This window comes from Mirounga angustirostris, unplaced genomic scaffold (assembly GCF_029215605.1).
Source record: "Mirounga angustirostris isolate CCGP_5_RB_7025 unplaced genomic scaffold, mMirAng1.0.hap1 SCAF_3, whole genome shotgun sequence".
In the NCBI taxonomy this organism is placed as follows: domain Eukaryota; kingdom Metazoa; phylum Chordata; class Mammalia; order Carnivora; family Phocidae; genus Mirounga; species Mirounga angustirostris.
Genome location: NW_026991711.1, coordinates 165,987,912 through 166,003,015, shown reverse-complemented (window position 1 = coordinate 166,003,015; position 15,104 = coordinate 165,987,912). Strand labels below are relative to the sequence as shown.

Below are 15,104 nucleotides of genomic sequence, written 5' to 3'. Positions count from 1 at the left end.
TTTTGTCAGAATAGAGAGGCATTTATTCATACAGTGATGATAGTATGTGCTATAAGTTTTGGGTTATGCATTTTTGGTAGCTTTTTTTCTAAATTTTAAATAAAACATTTTTTTTTAACTTGTAATATCTTCTCACATGTCCCAGGTTTGGACTGGTCCGAAGAGAGCGGGGAGGAACTAGAGGACTCAGAGCAGGCCTCGCCATACCAGGTGGCATGGTCCATCCGAGAAACCCTCAGATACGAAAGACACACGTAAGTCTTCCTTTTTGTTTTCATTCTTCAGTTACCCCTGTAGTGACCTGATGTTTCACTCTATATGCTAATGTTCTTTTATCTCATTGGATCTAGTTTTATTGTAATGGAGGTAAAAGAGATTCCACTTGGGAAGAAATGTACTATATAAAGCTACTTTTCAGTTTTCTTGGTAAATTTGTTTCTGTACCTTTCCCATTTATCACTGAAGGAACCAATTGGAATGGAATTTAAGATGAAAAGGAACCTTCCAGATTACCTAGTCCCATCCCCTCATTTTACAGAAGAGGAGACCAAGGCCCAGGCAAGCTAAGGAACTGGCCTGAGGTCCCAGGGTTTCTCAGAGTTCCGCTGCCTGACTTCTCTGGATCCTCTTTGGCCTGATCCCTGCAGTAGCTGGGAACAGTTTATTTCAGCTCTGTCTTCTACAAGATTGATCCATTCTTTAATCTTCCTTAAGCACCGAGTATTTCTAATGTGCTAAAATGGTTTTCAAGATAATCTCATTAGAGGTTCTTGGTATCTGCGTTCAGAAAGCTGTAGATTGATTAATGCACAGGACAGTGAGAAAGCTCTTTCTGTTTCAGGGGACTGCTTTAGGGATTCACTTAGTACAGTGGGGCCATTCCGAGATAGATCCCTGTCTGTGGAGCCAAAAGATGGCTCTCAGACTCAGCTAATTTTTTTCTTTTTTTTAAGTATTGTGGTTTGAATAGATGTTTGACAAGATAGAGGGGAGACCAGCTATCTGCCCCAGGCCGACTCCTAGACTCTCACAGTATCGTTGTATGGACATATATTCTCTAGAACCTGGTTTTCTGGTTTATAGGCTTAAAATATGATTTGTTAGTACACCCAGAGGTGATTAGGCTCAGGGAACTGATTCTCTAGAGTCTAATGTATAAACCAAAATGCCAGTTTAAAGTGAGAAATAATCATTAAATAGTACAAATGTTCACTAAGCAAAACTACATGGGGAGCTTATTTGGGCCTGGAAGGAGAGTTAGTTGGATTTATTAATGGCCAGTTGTCCTGGCCTCCCCTATCTCCTAGATAGGATTGGAGAATGCTGTAGTTTTCTTCTCTCTCCAAGGTTCCATTTTATATATCATTCAAGACTGCTTCCTTACCATTAGCATATTCTTTTTTTCAGATAAAGTACAGTTGAACTTAATACTCTGACAGTTACAGATAGTATCAGTCATGCTTCCTCGGGTGGATGTTCATGTCAGCTTAACTTGATTTGGGATATTTTGAGTTAATTTTACAAATTGCTATAAATGAGGTAGCATAAGTAAATGCTTAAGCACAATACCTGGTACCTGGGCAATGAATGATAAATGATAGTGAAGATTCCTGTTGGAATTCTCAGATTCTTTTGGAAGAAAAACTGATAGTAGCCTGATCATCATTCTGTGCTGCCCGTCCACCTGCTTCCCCCCAAACCTGCTTTCCATGAGTTTTCTTGCTAAACCAGGATTATGCTTGAAGAAATTTTAGGGAGAAAGTTTGGCCTTTTTTTTTTTTTTTTTTAAGTAAGCTTTATGCCCTGCAAGGGACTTGAATTCACAACTCAAATAGAGAGTCACATGTTCTACCGACTGAGCCACAGAGGTACCCCTGGCCTTGTTTTGGGAAAGATTTCTTGGTTACTTAGTTTAGCTGTATATGCATGTGCTGAAGGAGATCTCGCAGGCTCCTACTTATATCTCAAGAGCAGAAATAAGTTGGTTTCTTAAATGTATTATTACTTTTTTTTAAGATTTTATTTATTCATGAGAGAGAGGCAGAGGGAAAAGCAGGCTCCCCATGGAGCAGGGAGCCAGATGCAGGGCTTGATCCCAGGACCCCGGGACCACGACCTGAGCCAAAGGCAGATGCCCAACCGACTGAGTCACCCAGGTGTCCCTTAAATGTATTATTAACAGTAATTACTCCTAGTAACTGCTTACCTTTTCATATTCCCTTTTTTTTTTTTTTTAAGATTTTATTTATTCACTTGACAGAGACATAGCGAGAGAGGGAACACAAGCAGGGGGAGCGGGAGAGGGAGAAGCAGGCTTCCCGAGGAGCAGGGAGCCCGATGGGGTGCTTGATCCCAGGACCCTGGGATCATGACCTGAGCCAAAGGCAGACACCTAACGACTGAGCCACCCAGGCGCACCCCTTTTCATATTCCTAATTGTGTCTTTGATAGAGAACATTTCTTGATTTTATTAAAGATTTATTTATTTTTATTTTTTATTTTTTTTTAGATTTTATTTATTTGAGAGGAGAGAGAGAGCGCATGCGCAAGCATGAGCACTGGGGAGGGACAGAGGCAGAGGGAGAAGCAGGCTCCTGGCTGACCAGGGAGCCCAATGCAAGACTCAATCCCAGGCCCCTGGGATCATGACCTGAGCCGAAGGCAGACACTTAACCAACTGAGCCACTCAGGAACCCAGATTTATTTATTTTTATTTTATTTATACAGATTTTATTTATCTGACAGAGACACAGCGAGAGAGGGAACACAAGCAGGGGGAGTGAGAGAGGGAGAAGGCTTCCTGCTGAGCAGGGAGCCCGATGCGGGGCTCGATCCCAGGACCCCGAGATCATGACCTGAGCCGAAGGCAGACGCTTAGCGATTGAGCCACCCAGGCGCCCCTATTTATTTTTAGAGAGAGAGAGCGCATGAGAGTGAGTGGGGGCAGGGACAGGGGGAGAGAATCTTAGAGCAGATTCCACTTTGAGCCTGATGCAGGGCTCCATCCCATAACCCATGAGATCATGACCTGAACCAAAATCAGGAGTCAGAAGCTTAACCAACTGAGCCATCTAGGCACCCCCCAGTTCTTACTTTTATTGTATGTATGTATGTATTTTTTTTTTTTTAAGATTTTATTTATTCACTTGACAGAGAGAGATAGCAAGAGCAGGAACACAAGCAGGGGGAGTGGGAGAGGGAGAAGCAGGCTTCCCGCTGAGCAGAGAGCCCGATGTGGGGCTCGATCCCAGGACCCTGGGATCATGACCTGAGCCCAAAGCAGACACTTAACAACTGAGCCACCCAGGCGCCCCCCAGTTCTTAATTTTAATGAGTACAGTTTATTGGTCTTTTTCTTTATGGGTAATGTATTTGTGACCCATTTAAGAAATCATTACTTACCCCACAGCTTCACAGTCATGAAGCTGTTCTCTAATACTCTTTTCTAGAAGCCTTATTGTTTTCCTGACAGTCTTTGTGGAAATTTATTTTTGTATAATTTGTATATAATGTGAGGTGCAGTGCTAAGGATCATTTTTTTCCGCGTGGATCTTCTATTTAACCAACACTATTGAAAACACTTGATCTTGCATTGGAACCCTTGGCATGTATGTGTATGTCTCTGTTCATTTTCTGTTCTTTTTCATTGGTCTTTTTAAAGAACAAGCTTTTAGTTTCATTGATTCTCTTTCAGCTTTATTTCATTGCTTTCTGTTCTTATCTCTGTAATTTCCTTCTATTATGTTCTTCTATTCTTTCCTTCTTTGTTTTGGATACATTTGTTTGTCTTCAAGTTTTTAAGGTGATAGCTTAAACCTGGGATCTTCCTTGTTTTCTGACATAGACACTTGATGCTATACATTTCCCTCTACGTATGTTATAATCCCTGTAATACATTGCTATTGTTCAAGCAGTTATCTTTTAAGACGATTTAAAAGAAAAATAATCCTTTGTATTTACCCACGTAATTTCTAGGTTTTTTTTTCTTTGAATAGTTCCATATTTCCATCTGATGTTATTTTCTTTCTGTATGAATGGTTCACTTTAACATTTCTTGTAGTGCCACCCTTCTGGTGATGAATTCTTTTAGCTTTTATGTCTGAAAAATTTTATCGAGGTATAATTGACTATGCCTTTTTGGCTTGGGGGGGATGAGGAGTGCAGAGGGAGAGGGAGCCTGGCGTGGAGACTCGATCTCACAACCCTGAGAGATTATGACCTGAGCTAAAATCAAGGGTTGGATGCTTAATTGACTGAGCCACCCAGGCACCCCATGCCTTTTTTTTTTTTTTTTTTAATTGAAGTATAATCAACACACAATGTTGCATTAGTTTCAGGTATATAACACAGTGATTTGACAAGTCTATATGTTATGCTCTGTTCACCACAAGTGTAGCTCCCATCTGTCACCATACAACCCTCATACCATTGACTATATTCCCTATGCTGTACCTTTTATTCCCATGACTTACTGCATAAATAGAAGTCTGCACCTCCCTCTGTCTTTACCCCATTTTGCCCATCTCTCTACCCCCATCCCCTCTGGCAACCACCAGTTTGTCCTCTGTGTTTATGGGTCTGTTTCTGCTTTGTTTTGTTTTTTTTAGATTCCACATATAAGTGAAATCATATGGTATTTATCTTCTCTGACTTAATTCCCTTAGTATAATACCCTTTAGGTCCATCCATGTTTCAAAGATGTATGCCTTCATTTTTGAAAGATATTTTTGCTGGCATAAAATCCTAGGTTGGCAGTTTTTCTTTCAGTACTTAAGGATGTTGCTCACATGTCTTGCATTATTTCCAATGAGAAGTCAACTGTCCAACATTATGTGTCTTTTTTTTCTCTGTTAAGATTTTTCTCTTTATCAGTAATTTTAAACCATTTGTGTAGTTCATTTTCTTTATGTTTCTTGTGCTTGGGGTTCATTGACTTTTTGAATCTGTAAGTTTATAATTTTCATGAAATTTAGAAAAATTTTACCCTAGTTTTCTTCAATTATTTTTCTTCCCCCTTCTATTTGAGAGACTTAGTTACACATATTTTAGGCTGCTTGAAATTACTCCACAGCTTATTGATGTTCCATTCACTTTTTTCCTCTCTGTGTTTCAGTTTGGAAAGTTCCTATTGCGGTCTTCAGGTTAATTAATCTTTTGTGGCATCTAACCAGCCATCAATCCCATTCAGTCCATTTTTCATATTAGACATTGTATTTTTCATCTCTAGAAGTTTGTTTTGGGTCTTCTAAATTATTGTCCATGTCTTTCCTTGTCGTGATCATGATTACCTTCTCAAAAATGTGAAATATGGTTGTAATAACTGTTCTTTGATTCTTGGTTTACTAATTATGTCATCTGTATCATTTCTAGATCTGTTTCTATTGATTGATTTTTCTCCTTCTTAGGGGTCCTAGTTTCCTGTTTCTTTGAATGTCTGATAATTTTTTATTAGATGCCAGGCATGGTTAATTTTACTTACCTTGATTCTGGTATTTTGTCTTCCTTTAAGATCTTTGTCTGGGGACATAGTTATGTTACTTTGAAACAGCTTTTGAGGCTTGCTTTTTAAACTTCGTGAAATGGGGCCATGGCAGCCTTTAATTGAGGGCTCATTTACCCCCATTAGTGAGGCAGTCTGCTCCTGAGTGGTCTACCCAGTGCCCTGCAGATTGCACGTTTTTCCCCTTGGGTGGTGGGACCAGAAACTACGCCTGCCCTGTGTGAGCTGCTGGAACTTCTCTGGCCTTCTCTTTTCAGATTCTTTTTGGGTATTCTTCCACACCCTTGCACTGATCAGTACTCAAGTGAAAAACTGAGAGGAACCCTCTGTAGATCTTCATAGTGCTTCTGTCTGTGCACCTCTCTGCTCCCCAGTACTCTGTCCTAATTCCAGCATTTCTGGGTTACTTATATGTAGATGAGCACGCCAAATAAATATCTTGTCTCTGCAATATAATTGTGAGGTATGGGCTAGAGAACAGACTTGTGTCTTCAGTATTTAAGTGATGTTGAAGTTTTGAAAATGAAGAATTTTCATACATGATGTGAGGATTGGGAAGAGAAAGAAGAAAGAAGAAAATGAGAAAAATAACAGAAGGAAGCAAGGAAATAGAAAGTTTGAAGATGAAAGGAAAAGAAGAATAAAGTGGTTTTTTGCAGAAGAGAGGTCTAGTAAGATCAGATTGAAAAATAATTGTTGCATTCCTACATTAATTAACCCAGATTGGGTATTTCTTTTTTATATGCTGCTAGATTCAACTTATTAATATTTTTTGCCTTTGAGATCATTAATAAGATTTTCCTTTTGTCCTATTGTCCTTGTTAATAAGTTTTTGGTGTCAAGTTTAGGTTAGCTTTATTAAAAGAATATTCCCTTGGGGCACCTGGGTGGCTCAGTCGGTTAATTGTCAGACTTTTGATTACGGCTCAAGTCATGATCTTGGCGTCATGGGATTGAGCCCTGCATTGGGTTCCATGCTCAGTGTGGAGTCAGCTGGAGATTCTCCCTCTGCCCCTCCTGCTTGTGTGCTTGATCTCTCTCTAAAATAAGTAAATAAAATCTTAAAAAAAAAAAAAAGAATATTCCCCTCTTTCCTGATATCTGGGATATTTTGTGTGTGATTGGAATTATTATTATTATTTATTTTTTTTTTTTTTATTGCTAGAGCTCATGGTAAAGCTGTTTAGGCCAGGAGTTTTTTGCATGTGTGTATTTAATAAGTGATTTAATTTTAGTTAATGGATATAGGTTATTAGATGGATATAGGTTATTATCTAATAATAATACCTGTACTTATATTGTGATTTTAAATAGGTCATTTCTTTTCATTCTCTTCACAACTTTGGGAGCTGGGTGAGCCAGCTCTTTGATTTCACAGGTGAGGAAAGCCACATACTGAGAATGCAGTAGGTGGCAGGCCTGTCTCTGCTGGTAAATAATGGCTGCTGGCCTTTCTGTGCCCGGAATGACACTCTTCCTCCACAGCCAGGTGTGAAACACGAGGGTTAGAACATCTTGGAAGTGGGAGGCATGTTGGAGATTTTCTGGTTAAGGACCATGCTGGGGATGGCCCGTGGAACTGTGCAGGTCTGCAAACTACTTGTCACTGGCCCACAACAAGTCAGCATGGAACTTCTGATAAGCTTTGAAAAAAAAATTTTTTTTTTTTTTAAAGATTTTATTTATTTATTTGAGACAGAGAGAATGAGAGACAGAGAGCAGGAGAGGGAGGAGGGTCAGAGGGAGAAGCAGACTCCCTGCCGAGCAAGGAGCCCCATGTGGGACTCGATCCAGGGACTCCAGGATCATGACCTGAGCCGAAGGCAGTCGCTTAACCAACTGAGCCACCCAGGCGCCCCAAGCTTTGAAAATTTTTATTTTAATGATGAAACATGCCTCAACATCCAGGTGCATCTGTCCATTCATTGTCAACTTGAGAACTGCTGATCTGGTCTGTCCTCCCCGCCATAACAGAGTCTTTTCAAATAATAGCTTTGGCAAGTGATTATCTACCTGAGCTTAACTCTCCCTTTAAGACCTGCAGTTTCTCCTCTCTTTCTTTTTTCTATTAATAGCCCTTCCATTCTCCTCTTATGCAAGTTCAAAGTCATTGAGTCATTATTGACTTTCTTATCCTTCATATCCAGTCACCAAATTGAGTTAATTCTTTTGTGATAATGGGCCTTACAGGTCTCATTCTTTCTATTATCTCCGTGGCCTTTTACTTACAGGCTCTCCCCTGTCCCTCAGTTGCTAGTTGTTGGCTATGGAATCTGTATTTCTTCCCTCGCTGTGCTCCTGCTTATCGTTTCTAACGGTTTTTCCCACTGCTGCCTTCGATACCTCATCTGTACTTTACATTCTTTACGTCTGAAATGGAATTTATTTCCTGCCCCAGATCTGCTCGTGTTCCTCTTCCCTGGGCTTCGCTGAGGGAAGGGGCCGCGCGACTGTTGTCCCTCGCACCCTCCCTTCCCAGTTGACGGAGGTCTGCCTTTCATGCGTGCAGGATCTCTTTCCTCTCCTGCAGTCCCACTGCCGCCGTCCTGGTGTGGGTTCTTGTTACCTGTTACCTGGAGTGTTTTAATAATTTCCTCCCTGCCCTCTGCCCTGTCTCTTCCCATTTCTGCCTGCTGACGGTGTAACCTTTCTCATGCACGGCTCTATTATTGTTGCCTATTTTCTTCAGACTCTACGAGGTTCTTCACTGCCAGTAGAATCTAGTGTTTAGGTTTAGAAAGTTGGCCTCACCCACTGTACTCCCCTGTGTATGCCACATCTTCGCCAGAGTGAGCTGCTTAGTACTTGCTGTTCTCTGTCCTGTCCATCTCTGAAGCCTGACTTGTATTCCTTTATCCTGGCGAGGTACCCTTTTTTTTTCTCTTCAAATTCTACCCTTTCTTCACGGTTCAGTTCTGTTGGCATCTCCTCTGTGAAGCCTCTCATCCAGCAATCTTGCTAGTGAACTTTAATAGCACTTTAGCCGTATCTAGACCTCTCGATGTTCTCTGCCTCACATTGAAGATATTTATAGTACCTACCGGCTCGACTAGAACTCCCGAATGAAAACCTGCTATGGGACTTCAGGGAACAATTCAGAATAAAGATTCCTGGGCCCCATTCCATGGAAATTCTGGTTCAGTAGATCTAGGGTAGGTCTTGGGATCTCAAATTGTGAAAAACTCCTAGATTTTTCTAATTGAAGGTCAGATACTTGAATCATTGGTCAGCCTGCCCCACGGTTTTAGTTACTGATTCGATTATCTTTTGAGTTAACTTTGGGGATGTGTTTATCTTGTCTAAACTGCATTGCAAACTGCTTAAATTATTTTCTCCTTTATAGGACTCAGCGTAATAGACATATAGCAAATGTTGAATGTTAAATAAATGAAAAGATTGAAGTAAGATCCTTCAATTGGTATATTTGTAGTAGCTACTATACTGAAGAGAACATGTTTCTTAGGACTTATTTCTTAGACCAGAAATTTGCAAAGTAGGGATTCCTGGCTGGCTAAGTCTGTTAAAGTGTCGGCCTTTGTTTGGCTCAGGTCATGATCCTGGAGTCCTGGGATTGAGCTCAGTGGGGAGTCTGCTTCTCCCTCTCCCTCTGCCCTTCCCCCCCACTCGTGTTCTCTCTCGCTTGCTGCTCTCTCTCTCAAATTTTTTTAAAAACCTTTTAAAAAAAGGATATCTCCTGTGTTAAAAGAAAATAATAAAAAATACTGTAGAATGATTGTGACCCCTACAATTAACATTCTGTAAGTGCTTAGCAAGGGGAATGAAAACCAGTACATCTAAAAGGGCAGGTCTTTGATAAGGCACTGTTGGAATTCACTGCTCTATTTCTGGTATGACCTATCTTTTATGAAATTATGCTTAGTGTTTCCTCATAACTGCCATGTCATTTACTCAGTCGTTTTAGTTAAGCAAAGGTAAAGAAACTGTTTTCTTCCCGAGAACCCCTAGTCACTTAAAATTTAGAAGACCCTGATGCATTCTGTCTAACTCTTGACATGCTGAGAAGGTGAAGCATCTGAAAGCACTGGGTGGCGTCTGCTGCCTTATTTATTGTCGAAATATTGTATTTACTTTCAACTCTACTGGAATTCTCTAATTTTGTGAAGTATGTGCTCACCTGCCCCAAATGTGGACCCTTGTGCATCCGAGTAGCTCATTGACCCACTTTGCCCCATCTCTAAACCGAGCCTGACGTTTAATCAGTTTCTCCCTTCTCTTTGTGCACTTTCCAGGTCAGATGACGATGATACGGAGAGTAGGAGCTCCAGGGTGACCCAACTTTGCACTTACTTTCAGCAGAAATATAAGCACCTCTGCCGCCTGGAGCGGGCAGAATCTCGTCAAAAGAAATGCCGGCACACGTTTAGGAAAGCCTTGCTGCAGGCGGCCAGCCGAGAGCCGGAGTGTACTGGTCAGTTAATGCAGGAACTGCAGAGAGCTGCATGCAGCCGAACCAGGTGAGAGCCCCGGGCAGCCACCTGGTCCTCAGCCACCTGTCTCTCTTTTGTCTGTGTTTTGACAGGATAGTTACAGCACAGTGGGCAGTGGGCGTTTAAGCCTGAAACATTGAAGCGTTGCATTTTGCTTTTGTTGCTCAGATAAAGTTTTGCATCACGTGGCGAGAGAACATCGCCACGAGCTGTCTAAAAGCATTGCTGTTGGTTTGCCAGAACTTGACTAGAGTTTACACCGTAAAGTATTTGAGAATGCTACCTGCCTTAAAAAAAAAACAAAAACCAGTGCTTAGAAATTTCATGTATTTAAAAGTGATATTTGCCGTTTTTTTTTACTACAGAAATAGTATTTTACATTTTTTACTTAATATTTTTTAAAAATTTTCTTTCCAGCGTATTTTCTGTTGATATTTCCATTATCCCACATATTAGGTCTTCAGAATACTTTATTACATTGCATTTCTTCGGGGAAAAACTTTTCTTTTTATATTATAGTCCAGGTATTTGCTTATTGTAAATTTGAAAAACATAGGAAAGGGGGGGGATTTCCATAATATCACCATGCACAGAACAGAGAATGAGCACTGTGAACATTCTGATTGTTTCCTTGTAGTCTATTTTCTTTGTGTGTGTGCGTGTGCACATGTGTGTGTATGAAATCTCCAGTGAGCCATATATTTGTATTAAAGCAAAATTGAGATCATGCCATGTGTATATTTTATTTCCTACTTTTTTTCCATGGAACATTGGATTATGACCATTTTCTCATAACACTAATTCTTTAAAACCTGGCTTTTAATGGCTTTGTAATATGGATGTCAGTCCTTGGACTTTTTCTGGTTTTTGTATGTATTTAAGTAAAACTGGGTCTATATTGTTTAAGAGCTGTGTGTCCAATTATTTTCCCTTAAAAATAAATCATTGCCATTCCCCTATGTTCTTAAAAATTGTTTTGAAAACATGGTTTATATGTGTGCGTACTATTTTATTGACAGAAAGTCCATAAATTGGACATGTGGAAGTTATCTGATGTTTCAATGAAGAAATTGTGGTGTTATTATCATTTCAGAAATTAGTTTAGGTGGTGAAAACTTATCATAATTACTTATTTAGGTTATATACCTTCTAAAAATACTAGCTTAAGTGGCGCCTGGGTGGCTCAGTCTGTTAAATGTCTGCCTTAAGGAAATAATTTTCAAATTTAGAAGGCATAGTTTTGTTTTGTTTTTTTAAAGATTTTATTTATTTATTTGACAGAGAGAGAGTTAGCGAGAGCAGGAACACAAGCAGGGGGAGTGGGAGAGGGAGAAAAGCAGGCTTCCTGCCAAGCAGGGAGCCCGATGCGGGGCTCGATCCCAAGACCCTGGGATCATGACCTGAGCCGAAGGCAGACGCTTAACGACTGAGCCACCCAGGCATCCCGAAGGCATAGTTTTTTTTGTTTGTTTTTAAGATTTTATCTATTTGAGAGAGAGCACAAATGGAGAGGAGGGGCAGAGGGAGAGGGAGAAGCAGGCTCGCCGCTGAGCAGGGAGTCCAATGCAAGGCTGGATCCCAGGACCCCGAAATCATGACCTGAGCCGAAGGCCGGTGCTTAACTGACTGAGATACCCAGGCACCCTGGAAGGCATAGTTTTTTATGGAGTTTATTATTTCACAATTTTTAGTTACTGTTTTTTTTCAGATAACAACCTTGAGATACACACACACATTTTTATAAGTTTATATAACAAAATATTAGCAGTGGCTATCTAGAGGATGGGATTATTGATAAATTAAGGTTTAAAAAATTAGTATTACGTATATTCTAATTTTTCTATAGTGATCGTGAGTCACTGAGGAAAAAAGGAGTTTAAAATAAAACTAAAAAATCTTTTGCTTTATAGCCTGATCGTATTTTTTACATACCCATATATTTTTTGAAATTTCATTTTACTTTAATGTATTTTGGTTTTCGTTATATTTGTTATAAAAAAAAATAACTGATTTTTCAATTGCATATATCAGAAAGATAGTATGCCCATGAGAATTTTCTGCTGCTTGGGATATTTAGAGTTGTTTGAAACTTTGTATGTGTGTCTAATACACCCACATTAATGACTGCTGCCTGCAGCATATTACCTCACTCTTAGAGCCCCGATTCCTGTGTAGGGGGGAAGGTAGGGTCTGTTCTAGAACATCCTTTAAGTCTTAAGTTACTAGAGACTTAACTTTTCTCAGAGAAACATTCCCAGTGTTCCACTATTAGGTCCCCCGATTATGTATGTGTATTGTGCTCCGTACTCTGCTTCATTGTGGAATTGTATACTAATATTTCTGTCAGGCTAGACAGTCTCTTTTTTTAAGGTTTTGTTTATTTTGAGATCGAGAGCACAAGCGGGCAGGGGGAGGGCAGAGGGAGAGGGAGAAGCAGACTTCCTGCTGAGCAGGGAGCCTGACACAGGGTTGGATCCCAGGACCCTGAGATCATGACCTGAGGCGGAGGCAGACACTTAACCGATAGATCCACCCAGGCGCCCCAAGCTAGACAGTCATTTTTGTGAGGGCAGGAACAATGTACATTTTGTTCATAAATCTCCGGTATTGATGAACGAATGGATAGAATTAAACAAGTGAAGAGACGTCTGTTCTCTATTTGTTGAAAGAATTCACTTGGTTTGACATAGGTTTTAAAATAATGATATCTAACATTTGCATTAGATAATGCTTTCAAGTGTACGATTTCAGTGGAGACTTTAGTTTTGTCCAGCAATGAAGCAATCTATATGTGTAGAGTGTTATATACATTGAATCTAGTATATTATTATGACCTTGTCAAAGATGTAAGTAAGGACTGTACTCTGAGTTTGGGACAATTCGATATTTGTGTAGAAAACTGTATTTATCTATGATTTTTAACTGGCAGAATCAACCCCCCCCCTTTTTTTTTCAAAACATTTCCCAAACCGGGCGCCTGGGTGGCTCAGTTGGTTAAGCGACTGCCTTCGGCTCAGGTCATGATCCTGGAGTCCCGGGATCGAGTCCCGCATCGGGCTCCCTGCTCGGCGGGGAGTCTGCTTCTCCCTCTGACCCTCCTCCCTCTCATGCTCTCTGTCTCTCATTCTGTCTCAAATAAATAAATAAAATCTTGAAAAAAAAAAAAAAAAAAAACATTTCCCAAACCACCATTAGTGATTTTTTTTAAAATTTTGTGATAATTAAATATTACTAAACAAATACCAAGATGAACTTTAATATTCAGTTCTCAAACTTATTTAATGTCATTTGTTTATGTCACTCATGATTAGTAAAAAGTTTATTGCTCAGTGCCTCACTGATAATCCTTTAACAATGAGCCATAATCAATTGTTGTTGATTGGTAGTTTACTACTTTACATTATATTTTAGGGTCACAAAAATCAGCTGTCAGTTGGACAATGCCCACTATTTGATGTTTTTGCTTTCAAAGACTAGTTCCACAAAGACATTTAAAGAGTTGCTTTTAAATGTTTTAGAGGTTAAAACTTTAATGGCTGCCTTTTAATATAGGTATCCTTTAACATACAGTTTGGATCTAAACTGAGTAACATTATTCTTTCTCATCTAATAGCTTTGTCGTATATATTGGTGAATATATGGAATAAACCACTGAAATAGCTTAACTATGTAGACTCACATCTAAGTATCTTGTAGCCGACAATCCTACGGAGACTAGTGTTTGTGTAGAAACTTTATTGTAAAAGGGGGATCTAATAATACAAAAGGGAAGCTTGTAGTAGGTGTTTTCACATTAAAAACATCAAAATGTTTTGGTAATTCTCCCTTTGTTTTATTGGGATTATTCGGATAATACAAATCTGTCTAACATCAGGCATTTTTACCTTAATTATCCAGGGAGGTATTGAAATTTTGACTTTGAGTTTATTTTACTGTTTAAGAGATAGATGGGTGAGTTGGAACGTATCACCAATTTTACAAAATGAAACCGGGCGCTTCGAAGTCTAGGATAAAGGAAAACGAGGGAATGTGTGGTACTCAAGGCTTGGTAAATGGCTGAGCAGATTCTTGAAGTGTTCCACAAAAATAATCCATTCAGTATAGAGAATTGCTTTCTATTTAAATCTAGACCAAGAGAATTGGGGTAAGCTGCCGAAATAGTACAGCTTCATTTATTTGAAATTGTGTATCCTTTTTACAGACCTAAGTTAATGGCCCGCTTCCCCACTCTTGTGATTCTGACACATCTTGCAGAACCTTAATTAAAGCAGCTTCGATGGCAGCACCTGGTTCTCTATTTGCATGGATTGTTTATAGAAAAGTTAGAGTAGAAATTTTACTTAGATTTTCTGTAAATTCATATGTAATTTGGGTTCTGTATGACCTTCTAATTAGTATAAATCCTATTGAAGTCCTTAGACTTAGAAACAATTCAAAAGATAATTTTATTTTTAATGCGTGATGTGTGATTCAGTATATTATGTAGATTCTTTCTCTACCCTCAGATAGGTGTAAAGTCCTACCAGTTTGTGATGCTTCAGAGAATCAAATTACACAGGACAGTTTTTGTACTTCTAAGAACTTGAATATTATTTATTTTTATTTTGTAATGTTTGTTTAAAACTATGGAAACATCCACAAAATAATAAAATGAATACTTGTTACAGAGAGAGTGGGAACTGGCAAATTGGGATAAGGGTAGGTAGAAAGGAGACTCTTTTTTTAAATTTTACTTATTTTAAATCTCTTTCTTTGTTTTTGGGTTTTTTAAAAAGTATTTGTGTGTTTGTGTGTGTGAGAGAGGGAGAGAGCACAAGCAGAGGGAGAAGCAGACTCCCTGCCAATCAAGGAGTCCAACGCAGGAGGGACTTGATCCAAGGACCCTGGGATCATGACCTGAGCTGAAGGCAGATGCTTAACCCACTGAGCCACCCAGGTGTCCCAAAAGGAACCAAAATATCACTTAAAAAGAAAAAACAGGCATAGTTGAAATCAATTATAATACAGTTACTTGTTTTGTCAGTAGATTGAGGAAATACTGGAACTTGTCGTTGTACCTGATGGTTACCTTTTATTTAAAGAATGTAGAAAGGTGAAATGTTGGTGTTATAACCTGCCAGCCTAGTGTTGAAAAGTTGCCCTGGGTCTTTAAAGCA

The 15,104-nt window shown here is 39.5% G+C and overlaps 1 protein-coding gene across 13 annotated transcripts in view; it reads left to right on the top strand.

Annotated features, from left to right (window-relative positions):
* INO80D (INO80 complex subunit D) overlaps window positions 1-15,104 on the top strand; it is a 66,651-nt gene that overhangs the window by 29,107 nt on the left and 22,440 nt on the right. For all 13 annotated transcript variants that reach the window (XM_054506042.2, XM_064586971.1, XM_064586968.1 and 10 more), the window contains 2 exons: window positions 146-254; window positions 9,751-9,975. In XM_054506042.2, coding sequence (XP_054362017.1) covers window positions 146-254; window positions 9,751-9,975 — 334 coding nt within the window. The remainder of the gene's footprint in view (window positions 1-145; window positions 255-9,750; window positions 9,976-15,104) is intronic.